The following is a 15,830-nucleotide window of genomic DNA, read 5'->3' on the forward strand; positions in this document are numbered from 1 at the left end:
GGCCCTCATTCAGAGCCACTCGCTAGCGGCAGTACGCTCGTTCCGAGCGATGTTCGCACATCTGCGCATGCGTACGGTTTTTAGTACGCATGCGCGAACCAGTCAGTGCGGCCGAAAATCGTTGGTACGCAATATAGCGAGGGCCTGCTATTTTGAGTGACAGAATGAGGCGTATGTGGGTGGTAACAGGGGAAGGTGCTTGAAAACGGGGAGTGGAGATCCGAACGCAGGCGTGCTTAAAGGTCAAAACGGGCGTTTTAAGGGAGTGCATAATTAATACAGCAGCGTCATTGACCACGTCACTTGGTTTTTTTTAACTCAATAGCGGTTGAAAACACCAACCACAAGAATAGCGAGCAGTTCATACGCTGTACGATGTACTCGATTAATCTAATAAATAGCGGACATGACGTATGGTGCGTGCGGCCACGGGGCGTTTTTATCAAATAAACGAGCGTATGTTTTGCTCGCTCGTTCAGACTTAGAGGTGGGAACAGACTGCAATTTGTGAACGGATCATTTGAATAGCCACCCCTTGTTTTTGAACGAACGACCACAAATAGCGAACGGCTCTGAATCAGGCCCACTATTTTTTAGGGTTTTAGCGCTATAATTAAAAAATAGGCGCCTTAATCATAAAAACTGAGTAACATTAATTTATTTCATGATAAACTATTCTGCCTAAAGGAAGATTTGGAAAAAACTTGAATTGACTATTGTACCAATTTAGGACCGATTAATTAACTTATCGGATCATTCATCAAGAAGGTAAAACAGGAGATATCACAGATATCTTCTTCTTACCTACCTTTTGCGGAATGGCCCACTGTCCCCATACACTAGTATGCAGACAGAATTAATTAAACTCTGATATACAATATTTTCATTGCTTGTCTGCGGGAGCATTCGCCATCTTCAGATGGCATTTTCTCCCGCTCACTGCAAGCAACCCGCTCCATCCCTATGGGAAAGAGGTATGGGTTGCAGCTCCTTCGGCTGGATGTCGGGGGTAGGTCACACATGCGCACTTGTCTCACTGCTTCGAAAGAAGCAGCAAAAAGAATCACTGCCCCAGAAGGAGAAGTGAAACCCTTCGGGATGTTTTCAGTCTGCGCATGCATCCGAATCGCTCTTCACATGCGTCCCGAGGGCTACCACTGTAACCCGCTGGGGATTTCAATGAGCATTCCTGGGAGGTAATATGGGGGTGGCTAGCCAGACGTGGATGTGTCACGGTCTAAAGACACAGTTGCACTAACACCAACACAGTCATGTTCAGACAGCAGTCAGTGTGTGTGTGTGTGTGTGTGGTCCACAGCCGCCTGGATGGCGCCCACCAATGCTGCTGGCGCTCAGAGCACCTGCTTGAGGTACTTTGCCCAACCTACACCCCTGTGTAGAAGACATGAATTAGTCAAAATGTTATTGCTTAAAAGCAAGGAATCAGTGAAGCTAATATTTAAATAACAAAGAACTCTTAAATATTAGAATAGCTTTTGCTTATAGATCAGAGATTCTTCACTAATTGCACCAGCAGTACAGATGTGTCCACAAACACCTATTCACAAATTGCACCAGCAGTACAGATGTGTCCATAAACACCTATTCACAAATTGCACCAGCAGTACAGTTGTGTCCATAAACACCTATTCACAAATTGCACCAGCAGTACAGATGTGTCCACAAACACCTATTCACAAATTGCACCAGCAGTACAGATGTGTCCATAAACACCTATTTACAAATTGCACCAGCAGTACAGATGTGTCCACAAACACCTATTCACAAATTGCACCAGCAGTACAGATGTGTCCACAAACACCTATTCACAAATTGCACCAGCGGTACAGAAGTGTCCATAAACACCTATTTACAAATTGCACCAGCAGTACAGATGTGTCCACAAACACCTATTCACAAATTGCACCAGCGGTACAGAAGTGTCCACAAACACCTATTCACAAATTGCACCAGCGGTACAGATGTGTCCACAAACACCTATTCACAAATTGCACCAGCAGTACAGATGTGTCCACAAATACCTATTCACAAATTGCACCAGCAGTACAGATGTGTCCACAAACACCTATTCACAAATTGCACCAGCAGTACAGATGTGTCCACAAACACCTATTCACAAATTGCACCAGCAGTACAGATGTGTCCACAAACACCTATTCACAAATTGCACCAGCAGTACAGATGTGTCCACAAACACCTATTCACTAATTGCACCAGCAGTACAGATGTGTCCACAAACACCTATTCACAAATTGCACCAGCAGTACAGATGTGTCCATAAACACCTATTCACATATTGCACCAGCAGTACAGTTGTGTCCACAAACACCTATTCACAAATTGCACCAGCAGTACAGATGTGTCCACAAACACCTATTCATTAATTGCACCAGCGGTACAGATGTGTCCACAAACACCTATTCACAAATTGCACCAGCAGTACAGATGTGTCCACAAACACCTATTCACTAATTGCACCAGCGGTACAGATGTGTCCACAAACACCTATTCACAAATTGCACCAGCGGTACAGATGTGTCCACAAACACCTATTCACAAATTGCACCAGCAGTACAGAAAGTGTCCACAAACACCTATTCACAAATTGCACCAGCAGTACAGATGTGTCCACAAACACCTATTCACAAATTGCACCAGCAGTACAGATGTGTCCACAAACACCTATTCACAAATTGCACCAGCAGTACAGATGTGTCCACAAACATCTATTCACTAATTGCACCAGCAGTACAGATGTGTCCACAAACACCTATTCACTAATTGCACCAGCAGTACAGATGTATCCACAAACACCTATTCAGTAATTCCACCAGCGGTACAGATGTGTCCACAAACACCTATTCACTAATTGCACCAGCAGTACAGATGTGTCCACAAACACCTATTCACTAATTGCACCAGCAGTACAGATGTGTCCACAAACACCTATTCAGTAATTGCACCAGCAGTACAGATGTGTCCACAAACACCTATTCACAAATTGCACCAGCAGTACATATGTGTCCACAAACACCTATTCACTCATTGCACCAGCAGTACAGATGTGTCCAGATGTGTCCTCAAATTGCTCCAAATAGCCCCATTTGGCTTGCCACAGACTTTCCGAATTAGCAGTGCCATGCAACTTTTTCTTAAAATATGCTTCTTAATCTACTACTTTACAATGCCTTTTCAACTAAAAATGACTAAGCCTAAATATGTAGTACACTGTTAGCGCATTAAAACACAAATTTCAGGAAAAAGCATGTAATCTGGTTAAAAAGGCAAAATACAGAGGTCCTACACCAGGGAATCAGTACAAATCCCGACAGCAGAAGCCCGGCAGGGGTGAAGATCCCGAAGCTACAAAAGTATTAACTAACCCTATTCTACCCCCTAACCCTAACCCTCCTTTAAGGGTGCCTAACCCTAACATCCCCTCCCCAAGTGCCTAACCCCAACCGCCCTCTAAGTGCCTAAACCTAACCCCCCCCTTCCCCACAGCATAAAGGTAACCCTCCCGGGGGGGTGCCTAATCTTAACCTCCCCCCCTCAGGGGGACTTGCTTTTGTACATCTGTAACATTGTGCACTTGCTTTTGTACCTCTGTAAAATTGTGCATCTGCTTTTGCACCTCTGTAACATTGTGCACTTGCTTTTGTACATCTGTAACATTGTGCACTTGCTTTTGTACCTCTGTAAAATTGTGCATCTGCTTTTGCACTTCTGTAACATTGTGCACTTGCTTTTGTACCTCTGTAACATTTTACACCTGCTTTTGCACCTTTGTAACATTGTGCACCTACTTTTGCACCTCTGTAACATTTAGCACCTGCTTTTGCACCTCTGTAACATTGGCCACCTACTTTGCACCTCTGTAACATTGTGCACCTACTTTTGCACCTCTGTAACATTGTGCACCTACTTTTGCACCATGTAACATTGGGCACCTACTTTTGCACCTCTGTAACACTGTGCACCTCCTGTGCACCTCTGTAACATTGTGTACCTACTTTTGCACCTCTGTAACATTGGGCACCTACTTTTGCACCTCTGTAACATTGGGCACCTACTTTTGCACCTCTGTAACATTGTGCACCTACTTTTGCACCATGTAACATTGTACACCTACTTTTGCACCTCTGTAACATTGGGCACCTACTTTTGCACCTCTGTAACATTGTGCACCTACTTTTGCACCATGTAACATTGTGCACCTACTTTTGCACCTCTGTAATATTGTGCACCTACTTTTGCACCTCTGTAACATTGTGCACCTACTTTTGCACCATGTAACATTGTGCACCTACTTTTGCACCTCTGTAACATTGTGCACCTACTTTTGCACCTCTGTAACATTGAGCACCTACTTTTGCACCTCTGTAACATTGGGCACCTACTTTTGCACCTCTGTAACATTGTGCACCTACTTTTGCACCTCTGTAACATTGGGCACCTACTTTTGCACCTCTGTAACATTGGGCACCTACTTTTGCACCTCTGTGACATTGAGCACCTACTTTTGCACCTCTGTAACATTGGGCACCTACTTTTGCACCTCTGTAACATTGGGCACCTACTTTTGCACCTCTGTAACATTGGGCACCTACTTTTGCACCTCTGTAACATTGGGCACCTACTTTTGCACCTCTAACATTGTGCACCTACTTTTGCACCTCTGTAACATTGGGCACCTACTTTTGCACCTCTGTAACATTGTGCACCTACTTTTGCACCTCTGTAACATTGGGCATCTACTTTTGGACCTCTGTAACATTGGGCACCTACTTTTGCACCTCTGTAACATTGGGCACCTACTTTTGCACCTCTGTAACATTGGGCACCTACTTTTGCACCTCTGTAACATTGTGCACCTACTTTTGCACCTCTGTAACATTGTGCACCTACTTTTGTACCTCAGTAACGTTGTGCACCTACTTTCGCACCTCTGTAACATTGGGCACCTACATTTGCACCTCTGTAACATTGGGCACCTACTTTTGCACCTCTGTAACATTGGGCACCTACTTTGCACCTCTGTAACATTGGGCACCTACTTTTGCACCTCTGTAACATTGGGCACCTACTTTTGCACCTCTGTAACATTGTGCACCTACTTTTGCACCTCTGTAACATTGGGCACCTACTTTTGCACCTCTGTAACATTGGGCACCTACTTTTGCACCTCTGTAACATTGGGCACCTACTTTTGCACCTCTGTAACATTGTGCACCTACTTTTGCACCTCTGTAACATTGGGCACGTACTTTTGCACCTCTGTAACATTGGGCACCTACTTTTGCACCTCTGTAACATTGGGCACCTACTTTTGCACCTCTGTAACGTTGTGCACCTACTTTTGCACCTCTGTAACATTGGGCACCTACTTTTGCATCTCTGTAACATTGGGCACCTACTTTTGCACCTCTGTAACATTGTGCACCTACTTTTGCACCTCTGTAACATTGGGCACCTACTTTTGCACCTCTGTAACATTGTGCACCTACTTTTGCACCTCTGTAACATTGGGCACCTACTTTTGCACCTCTGTAACATTGTGCACCTACTTTTGCACCTCTGTAACATTGGGCACCTACTTTTGCACCTCTGTAACATTGGGCACCTACATTTGCACCTCTGTAAAATTGGGCACCTACTTTTGCACCTCTGTAACATTGTGCACCTACTTTTGCACCTCTGTAACATTGTGCACCTACTTTTGCACCTCTGTAACATTGGGCACGTACTTTTGTACCTCTGTAACATTGGGCACCTACTTTTGCACCTCTGTAACATTGGGCACCTACTTTTGCACCTCTGTAACGTTGTGCACCTACTTTTGCACCTCTGTAACATTGGGCACCTACTTTTGCACCTCTGTAACATTGGGCACCTACTTTTGCACCTCTGTAACATTGTGCACCTACTTTTGCACCTCTGTAACATTGGGCACCTACTTTTGCACCTCTGTAACATTGTGCACCTACTTTTGCACCTCTGTAACATTGGGCACCTACTTTTGCACCTCTGTAACATTGTGCACCTACTTTTGCACCTCTGTAACATTGGGCACCTACTTTTGCACCTCTGTAACATTGGGCACCTACATTTGCACCTCTGTAAAATTGGGCACCTACTTTTGCACCTCTGTAACATTGTGCACCTACTTTTGTACCTCTGTAACATGAGCAATGTTTTGCACGGTATGATGAATGTAACTGACCAAACATGAATTCCAAATGCAAGAGTACATATTTTCTCACAGACACAGGAGAAAGATTAAATATTCCGTTACATCTTTACACACCTACAGAGGTGGCTTTCCATATTATCATTTACATAATACGTAGATGGTACTCAAAGGATCTGTAGAAAGAATTAAATAATTGATGAGGAGGTCCTGGTGTGATAGAAAGCTCTATGTAGAGGTAATGTGTTTTTACTTTTACTGATATGTGCATTACTGTCCCTGACCACAAATCTACAAATACCATGCAAGGCATCACGTGAAACAGGTCATGAATATACATCACACACCTGTTCAATATAAATTATTATCAGACTACGGACATAATTAAATGTTACTGAGCCCAGTAAAAACAGTTTAAATACCCAAGTCTTTATACTGCGTAACTGTAATGCTTCTATTACTCTTCAATCATTTTTTTCATAAATAAACACATGCAATAGGCTGTCTAATGTGGCTTACTATGCACAGCTACACATGCTATAATTCAGTAGTATGTGTTATTATATTAATCTTTGAAGCTAAATACACTCTATGGTCCAATATACTGTCAAGAGTCATTTCACATTTTTATATACAGTACAGCAACTAAAGGATGATATTTAATTAGAAGAAAAATGACAATAATATTTATTGTACTGTAATTACTATAGTTATTAATGTCATTTTTGGTCAAATTAGACATTTTTATTTTTTAATGTAGTACAATGTAGTGGATTTTTGTGCATTCCTCGCAATGGGCATTCATTCTCTTAACCATCTCGAAATTTCCTTTACCCCATATATACCACTTTACTCCTTTCGCCTCCATTGCATGACCATGGACTATACAGTGCTTTATAAGTTTCTTCCCCAGTATTTATGTACTTGTTTTTAAAGTCTATGGGACCAGCACCTCCATAGCTGGACCCAGCTCACTCCAGCTGCAGTAAATGTATGCCGACTAGTTGCAGGCAGCAGCAAGCGTTTAGCAACTTGGGGTAGAAGTGAATAATGTGAATATCTGCCTCTTCTCTCTTTCAACAAGTGGACAGACCACTTGCAGCAAAATTACAGGGGTAAGACCTGGATCATGCATGACCTGTTATGACTCTGGGCATGTAACCGCCTCATTTATATAAAATAATATGAAAATAAATAACCCCCTTCTTATAAATATGGTATAGTCTCCAATTATTATAAATATATGTGTGCATCTACAACCATCTACAATTCATTTACTTAAAAGGGAGTGATGCAGAACCACTTATAAGACTATACAATGGAATTTAAAAAGAGCTTATACTATAATCCATGATCATAAAGCAATACTAGTCGCAGTAGGTTTTCATTGCCCTGGTGAAATCTTTTCTATTTTACCAATGCAGTGAGAAAAGAAAAGTACTCATATAGTATAGTAATTGTTAGAAGGGATTAATGATGATTACACCACAGGTTTTAAACGGGAGATAATTTATAAAGCTTTAGTATGTCGTTTTCTGTAAAATAGGATAAAAGCCTGTAAAAAATAGATCTTGCTTATCCCAGCATCCATTGCCAAAAAGTTAGATGTTTCAGCAAATGATTTGTTCAAATTCGGTGTATTTATCCTTGAACTATCAAAGCACAAACAATATTGATTAGCAGTTCTTTTGTGTAACTGCCACCCCCACCATCATATCAAGCTGCATATATGAGATGTGTATGTACATTCAGTTACATTTTTCACCCTAGGAGATCTGTAGCGGAGGAATTAATATTTTTGTATTCTGGGTTCTTTAATATCTTACACCTACAATGGCAAGAAACCTTACATAAAATAGAACCCAACACGTATCACTTGCTTGTAATATGTTAGTGATAATTTAAAAAAATGAACATTTGTACATTGAGTGGCCTATCTTGGTACCTACTTGTCTACTCTACAGGAAAATTCGGGAGACTCCCAGATTTGAGGGATCCTTCCAAATCCTGCCTACAGTACTTCCCCAATGAATTGGGCAGAGCAGGAACTGTGATGATTCCCTATGAATTGTGTTGTAATGCCGTGAATTGCAGCATTATGGTTGGAGGCATGGTTGCGCTGATGTTATTAACTTCAACACAGTTCTTTACAACTCCCATCTGAACCTTCTCCTCATCGAGCAACAATAGGTGGGTATGTCCTGATAATGTCAGATTTATCCAGATATCTGATATTTACTGTCTACACTTACATACTAGCTTGCATACTTACACTTACATACTGGCCAAACATGGTAATTCACCAAATTTGCCAAAGATAATGACCTTAAGGGTATCTCTATGTGGGTTGGGTTTGTGGTCCCGGCAGTCGGGATTCCGGAGCCGGTATCCTGACTGCCGGCATCCCAACCGCCATGTTGCCGACTACATCCCCTCTAGGTTGCATTGCTCTGGGGCAGTGCAAAAGATCAGTGACAGAAGTATTACCCACATTGATTTATTCATCCAAATAAAGCCACAGCAGGTGTAACATACTATAGTTCATCATTTCACTTTTTTGTGTTACCAGCCCAGATTAAATGGTTACTTAGGCCTGGGCCTAAATGGGGCTACAGCCATCTCATTTTGAACATTATTGTTTTCTCGTTTATATGTTAATAATTTATATATTTCTACATTAAAACCATGCGTTGCATATAATTTTAAGAGACAATATAACTATTACTCATAAAATTCTTTCGCCATATCTCATATTGTCAGTAAGGAGGTAGAGAAAGGGTCATGGCCAATTGTGCTGGGTTCTTAGAATGTACCAGCTGGAAACTTATTTCCATGAATTAATTTGTATACCGATGGAATGCAGTAGGGGTTAGGAACATAGATATCTATGGCAGAGGGGTTATAGGAGCACACAGAAAATGTGGCCTTGGAGGGAGGCAACAATGTACATTTTAGAATAATTCTATTAATCCAGCTGTAGACATTGTGGGTCTGATTCAGAGTTGAAAAAGGAGTAACGTTGCACGTGGACAAACCATGTTGCAAACTTGAAATTCAAGGGGAGCAAATGCATTTATTCTTTTTGCATGCAGGGTAAATACTGCCTGATTTTGCATGTAGCCCACAAATGCTGGACAGCCTTATCTTTACACTGCAATTTAGATTTCAGTTTGGACATGAATCTAAAGGAGGGTACACACCTGACAGATATATCTCCAGATGATGGTGCCCTCGGGTCCCGGCGGCCGGGGCGAGACCCGGCGGCTGGTGGGCAGGTCGGGGGCATGTCCCGCCCCCCGCCCTCGCGGCTGCCGCTGTGTGTGTACGGCGGTCTGCAAACCACCCGTACACACTTAACGATGGACAGATATATCTGCAGACATATCTGTCCATTGGCTGTGCAGCACAGCCAATGCGATATGTTGGTGAACACCGACGTTCACCGACATATCATGGGTACTCACTGGCCGACGGGCAGCAGATATATTGGCCGATCAATTGATCGGTTTATGTATCTGTCAGTTTGTACCCAGCATAAATCTCTCTGCACATTTTCCTCCTTGTTTTGCTTAGCTCCCAACCCTGAATTAGCCCCTGTATAAGGAACAGTGTGTGTGGCATTATCTCTAATTGTACTTTACCAGTCGCAGTAGAACGATGAAGACAGAATATTGCATTTTACCTTCATGCTTAAAATATGAAAATGTTGAGGTTAAATTGAGGTTAAGCTGTCCTTTAAATTCTTTTTATAATATTGGTCTTATGTCAAATGCATTTTTCTTCGGAATCCTATATAGACACTGACAGGAGCTTGCTTTGCTAAATGAACCCTCAGTGCTTTGTTTTCCTGCAAGCTTTCCATTAATGGAAGAGTTCAGGTTTATCAAACAAATGCAGCCAAACTGCTCTTTATCCATAGAAAGACTGATTTAACGCTATTGTGAATAGAAAACGTGGTAGCTGCAATGTTCTACACCTCATTGCCTATCTGGTTTTTACTGCCTGCCTTTTGTTTTAAGCTCATTAAAGATGAGCAATAGAATAGCCTTATTTAGAGTTTAATTAATTAACAAAAGAGAATAACAAAAACCTGCTGCTTTCTGCATTCACCCCTCCACCTCTTTCTTCTCCTTTTCTCGGCATACTATTGTGAAATATGATAAAGTAAAAAAAGCGGAGTCTGGTGGCATATCTCCCAGTCACTGTCACTTGTCAGGCTACAAGCCATGCACCTCTGTCTTCTCATCCTCATTGGGAAGAGAGCTGGAGCTGGGAGGGGCAGCTTGGAGCAGATAGAAGTCGCAGGAAGAGTACGCAGACTGTGTATCATTTTAAGGCACAATATAACTACTGCTCACAAAATTCTCATCACTCATCCTGTCAGTAAGGAGGCAGACAGGGGTCATGGCCAATTGTGCTGGTTTCCTAGAATGTAGCAAGTGGCAGACAGAGCAGACCTTTAGCCTGAGGTGGTTTATAAGCAGTAAACCGCACAGAGGGGGATGTTGAGACTATTTAATACCTTATAAACAAAGGTGTACTGGTTTCAGTGTCTGGTGACACAGGATAATACACGTTTATGTGTATGGAGGTTAATTATTGTAATTTGAGATAGCTCATTTTGCTACACATCTGATATAGTTATACAATGCACATATTGGAGGGGGAGATGTTTGAAGCCTTGGAAAGAGATAAAGTGGAGTAGTTGCCCAATGCAACCAATCAGCTTCTGTCATTTCAAATACTGTGCTAGCTAATTGACAGCTAGAAGCTGATTGGTTGCTATGGGTAACTTCACTTTTTCTCTCTCCAAGGCTTGATACATCTCTCCTTAGGACACTTAAATAGAGGCCGCACAGCACATTACACCTGTAAATGCCAGTGCGCCATGTCCTATTTTTCATGTAAGTTTCAATCAGCCCCAAAGCATACTCATATTATGGAATGTGGTGCTTAGATGGATTCACTTGTGCAAGACATGTCCTCTGGATTCTGCACTTTAAGGGGCCTCTGGATTCTGCACTTTAAGGGGCCTATGTATCAAAGTTGATGTGAGATAAAATTGTGAAATATATATCACCAACCAATCAGCTCCAAACTATCATTTCTTAAACACAGCCTGCAAAATGTAAGTTACAAGCTGATTGGTTGGTGATACATATCTCACAATTTTATTTCACATCAAGCTTTGATACATATGCCCCTAAAACCACAATGTTCTTCCATATCGGGTCACATGTGTGTAGATGGGCCCTGATTGTGCTCACTGGGGACATGCAGTAGTGAAGGAGTGGCATTGTAAAAGTAAGTAAGGTTGGCAGGGCAGCCATCAGGGGGGACTGCCGAGCCCGGAGTCCCGGGCCTGGAGAGAGCGGGGGCCTGGGTGACAGCAGTGCAGAATATATGAATCGACAGCCGGGGAGACACAGCGCCACCAGTGGTATTTGAAATATGGTGCCGGCCGCAAGACATTACAGCTCGCGGACCGGCAGCCAATTAGGAGCAGCCATTGCAGCCGCTCCTGATTGGCTGCCGGTCAATGAGCTGAGATTGGCTCGCGGCAGCATCATATTTCAAATACCTCCAGCGGTGCTGTGTCTCCCTGGCTGTCGATTCATATATTCTGCACTGCTGTCTGCCGAGCCCGCTGAAGAAACAAGGTAGGAGTCCCTGCCCTGTGCCCCTCCATCTAGTGCAGCAAGCCTCCCCTGCCCTGTCCCCCTCCCCAGTCCAGCCTTCCCTGCCCTGTGCCTCCCCCCTAGTGTACCTAGCCTTCCCTCCCCCCCTTAGTCCAGCCAGCTTTCCCTGCCCTGTGCCCCCAATTAAGGTCCAGCCATCCCTGCCTTGTGCACCCCTAGTCCAGCCTTCCCAGCCCTGTGCCCCCATGCCCATCCTGCCTTCCCCACCCCAAACTTTGAGAATTTTTAAACTGGGTTATGCACAATTGATGTCCAACCCCCCCTGTGTAGCTCCTCCCATATTATACATAGCTCCACCCACCTCTGCGCCATTCCCCGGGGGGCCCGGCTTTCTTTGACTGTAGTGGGCCCCACGATTTCTTATGGCAACCCTGAAGGTTGGGCATGTACTGAAGCATGGCACTATGTAGGTATTGCTTTACGTACAGGCCCTGATTAGTGTTTAAAGGAAAACTAAATATATAACTGTTTTCTCAGAGTGCGTCCGTTTATAAGTAGGGTTATACTTGCTTGTTCTATTAGTAATCAGTGAACATGTTGGAGAAAGGTCATTCAGTACTGCTGCGTTTCCCTGCATACATTTAGCCTGAAAGCTTTCTCCATCAAGCTAAGTGACGTACAGTATCAGCCGGGAGTTAAACAGAACCGTGACCCTTGTAGGCAGATTTTCAATAAAGAATCTGCTAGATATGGGTTAATCTACAATAAGACACACATTCATATGTCAATTAATTGTGAGTCATGCTTTAGTATAAAATGCCTTTAACATCGCCCAAGTTATAGACATATGGGGAGGAAGCACATAGAGTTATAATGAGTAGATCTGTAGGTGATTAGGTTTACACCTTTGCATGATTATACAGCAGCACTGATCAGGCTAGGATTATAAATCTGTGTTGACCCATGCCCTCAGGCTTCCATTCCCTCACGCTGCCCCATGTTCTCATGCTACTCCAAACTCCCACTGCCAACAATTGTTATAAAATAGATACATGGAAATAATTTATCCAAAATGGAGCCTAGAGACAAATATTATGGCTTGTAAATAATAACAATGAATTAATATGCAATATAAAAATAATAATGATGTGCAACATGTGAAGAGTGCGGTCTGGGCCTATTTATCAACAAGTTTTATCATTCACAACAAATGATAAAACTTGTTGCGTATGATAAATGGTGCTCCAGCCAATCAGCTCCCATCTGTCATTTTTCAAACAGATGACAGTTGGGAGCTGATTGGCTAGAGCACCATTATCATACGCAAAACAGGTTTTATCACCCGGTGCGTATAATAGAACTCGTTGATAAATAGGCTCCATAGACTCTGTGTAGTTATTGTGTAACCCATGTATTACCCGTGCTGCGGTCTGCACTGTGCTGGATCACATGGTCACTCTGGTGGACCCACTCTCCGTTGCACTTGAAGTAGATTTGTGTAGCTGGGGTGGCTTTGCAGCTCAGGGTCACCGGCTTGTTCTTGACGATGAAGACATCCTCGGGCTCCAGGAGGAAGTGCGGTAGTAACTCCCCCCCTTGTCCTCCTAGACTGGCTGCACCGGGCATTGGCATGGGGAAAGGATTTGCTGGCCCCGAGCTCTGCTGGCATCCTGAAATCAGAGAACAGGAGGCTATTGAGTGCACTGCTCACCTGCTGCCTGCACATTGTAAGCATTAGCACCGCTCCACATCTCCCCTTATCTTTCTCAATCACCTACAAGCCTCAAGCCTTTTTACTCTGCTATATTCATCTTGTTATTGATTTTCATGTTTTAAGCAATGACAAACGTTGCATTAAAAGACGCAATAAAAGGATTGGACATTAAATTAAACTATATCCGTGTTACACATTCACAGATGAATGGTTTGAAAATGTTTTATTTGTTAACACTTTCCTTCTCTTTAAAGGACCAGCATAATGCCACAACCAGTACCATTCAATAAATATAGCATCTAGAAAAGAGAATAACACTTCAACGTAAATATAATACATCAAATTTGGATATGTTGTATGCCATGTATGTGTGTGTCTGTGGCTTAAAGAGTACATTTCTGGGTTCAGGGCACATTGTACCATAAGCCCACATCCTCTTCTGTATTATTTATTTATTATTTATTAATTATAATCATAACATATTAACATTCATTTGAATAGTGTCAGCACCCTCCACAATGCTTTACAGTTACAGTCAACTCCAATACCCACCTCTGGTTATGGCCATTTTGGCATTAATAGCAATAGACTATTAGTCCTGCAACATAAAAAAGTTACCATTGCCTAAAAGGGGCTGCATAATGTTACTGCCGGTATTAGAGGGAGGCGTGACTAAGCATGGGCGTGTCGCCACCCCACATTATGATTGAACAATGCGCCATTCTTGAAGCAACTGTATGGCGGGGCATGTTGAGAGGAGTGTTGCCAAACCATCTTAACAGCATGGTAAGATAATATGGCTAAACTGTAAGCTGCAGGCACCCAGACTGGCGTCCTTCTCTCTGCGCCAGTGTTTGTTAAGCCTTTCTCTCTAGTAACAGCCCTATATTTCTCCCTCTGTTGGTTGCTAATTCTAGTGGATTTCCTCAGTCTCATCACTGGTGATGGCTGTGCTACAGTATTGCAAAGTGACACATTACCCCATTTTCAAGAGCACTATTATTTACGGTTTCTATCAAATTCCCAAGCAATTTATTATCTGTTATTTATATAGCACCATACCATAGAAAACTATATTCAGGCACATCTGTCCCTGATGTAGTAGAGCTTACAGTATAAATTCCCTGCCATTTGCTCACAAACCAGAGCCTTACTGTGCGCATTCCTCAGACAGGGCATCTTCAGAGACTAGTGTGAGAAACTTGGAGCTTCAAGTGTAAGGGTTTGGGTGGGCTGGTAGTTTATTCACTTGGGCACTTGAGAGTGGAGTGGCATTACAAGGCCATCCCCTACATTTTTCACAGAGATGTTGTGTTCCGAACCTGGTTTAATCATATATAGCCACATAATTTCTCTATCATATAAATAATTCACAGTATGCTGTAAATTATGCCATTCGTATGACTAGGATTTTTATTTTCTACTGTACAGAAACGTATTATATGATTAAGCCAAGGAGTATATTGCTTTACTGACCTCCTCCTCTCTTAATTCTCCCTTTCCTAACACCATAGACCCCTACATCTAAAGGCCTACTAAAGGTCCATTTCATTCTTAAACAAACACTTTTTCCCACTGTCTTTTCAAACATGATTTACTTCTATAACATAATCTGGACATCACTGCTTGTCATCTCTATTTTTCATTAAATTAGCTGGTTTACAAGTCTTAGTGGGATTATTTTACGGTTCATGGGGCACCACTCTTTTTTTTAAGGACTCCCAACTTTGCCTATGATTCCACGTCTATTATGTATGCTCTCTATTTAAACATAGAGTCACAGTAAAGAATGTAATTTAACCCAAGTCTGCCTTCTAGACAGTATCTCAGAGAATATCTACTTGAAACTATGACACACACCATATAATAAGTCATTCCTGAAATTGTTACTGAGATTTATGTAGAATATATAATGCAGACCAATTATTAGTTGGAACATTTCCTGTTGGGTCTTTAACATTTTCCAAAATAACTTTCAACATAAAACACAATCTGTGAGAATGAATAATAAAAATTATATTCTTAATACTTGCATGCATATTTCCTTCAATCTTTTAACAATAATTTTTTGTTATATATCTAAAAACTATTAACTAATGCCAATATAATTATTTTATGATTTGTACAAAACATACATTCTGGGAACCTTTATTATCTTTACAACGATTCAGCGTTTTCTATGCTTTCAGAAATACAAGCACCATTAATTCACAGACGCTGAAATCTGGTTACATTAGTGAAGAATTCAGCTGTCCTTTACAATAGG

General features: G+C 42.2%; 1 protein-coding gene across 4 annotated transcripts in view; it reads right to left on the reverse strand.

Moving 5' to 3' along the window:
• The window catches only part of UNC5A (unc-5 netrin receptor A), a 335,992-nt gene that overhangs the window by 122,263 nt on the left and 197,899 nt on the right, over positions 1-15,830 (reverse strand). For all 4 annotated transcript variants that reach the window (XM_088465535.1, XM_088465533.1, XM_088465532.1 and 1 more), the window contains exon 2: positions 13,269-13,520. In XM_088465535.1, coding sequence (XP_088321661.1) covers positions 13,269-13,520 — 252 coding nt within the window. The remainder of the gene's footprint in view (positions 1-13,268; positions 13,521-15,830) is intronic.

The sequence above is a fragment of the Taudactylus pleione genome, unplaced genomic scaffold, assembly GCF_031769625.1.
Source record: "Taudactylus pleione unplaced genomic scaffold, aTauple2 ptg001990l, whole genome shotgun sequence".
Classification (NCBI taxonomy): Eukaryota; Metazoa; Chordata; class Amphibia; order Anura; family Myobatrachidae; genus Taudactylus; species Taudactylus pleione.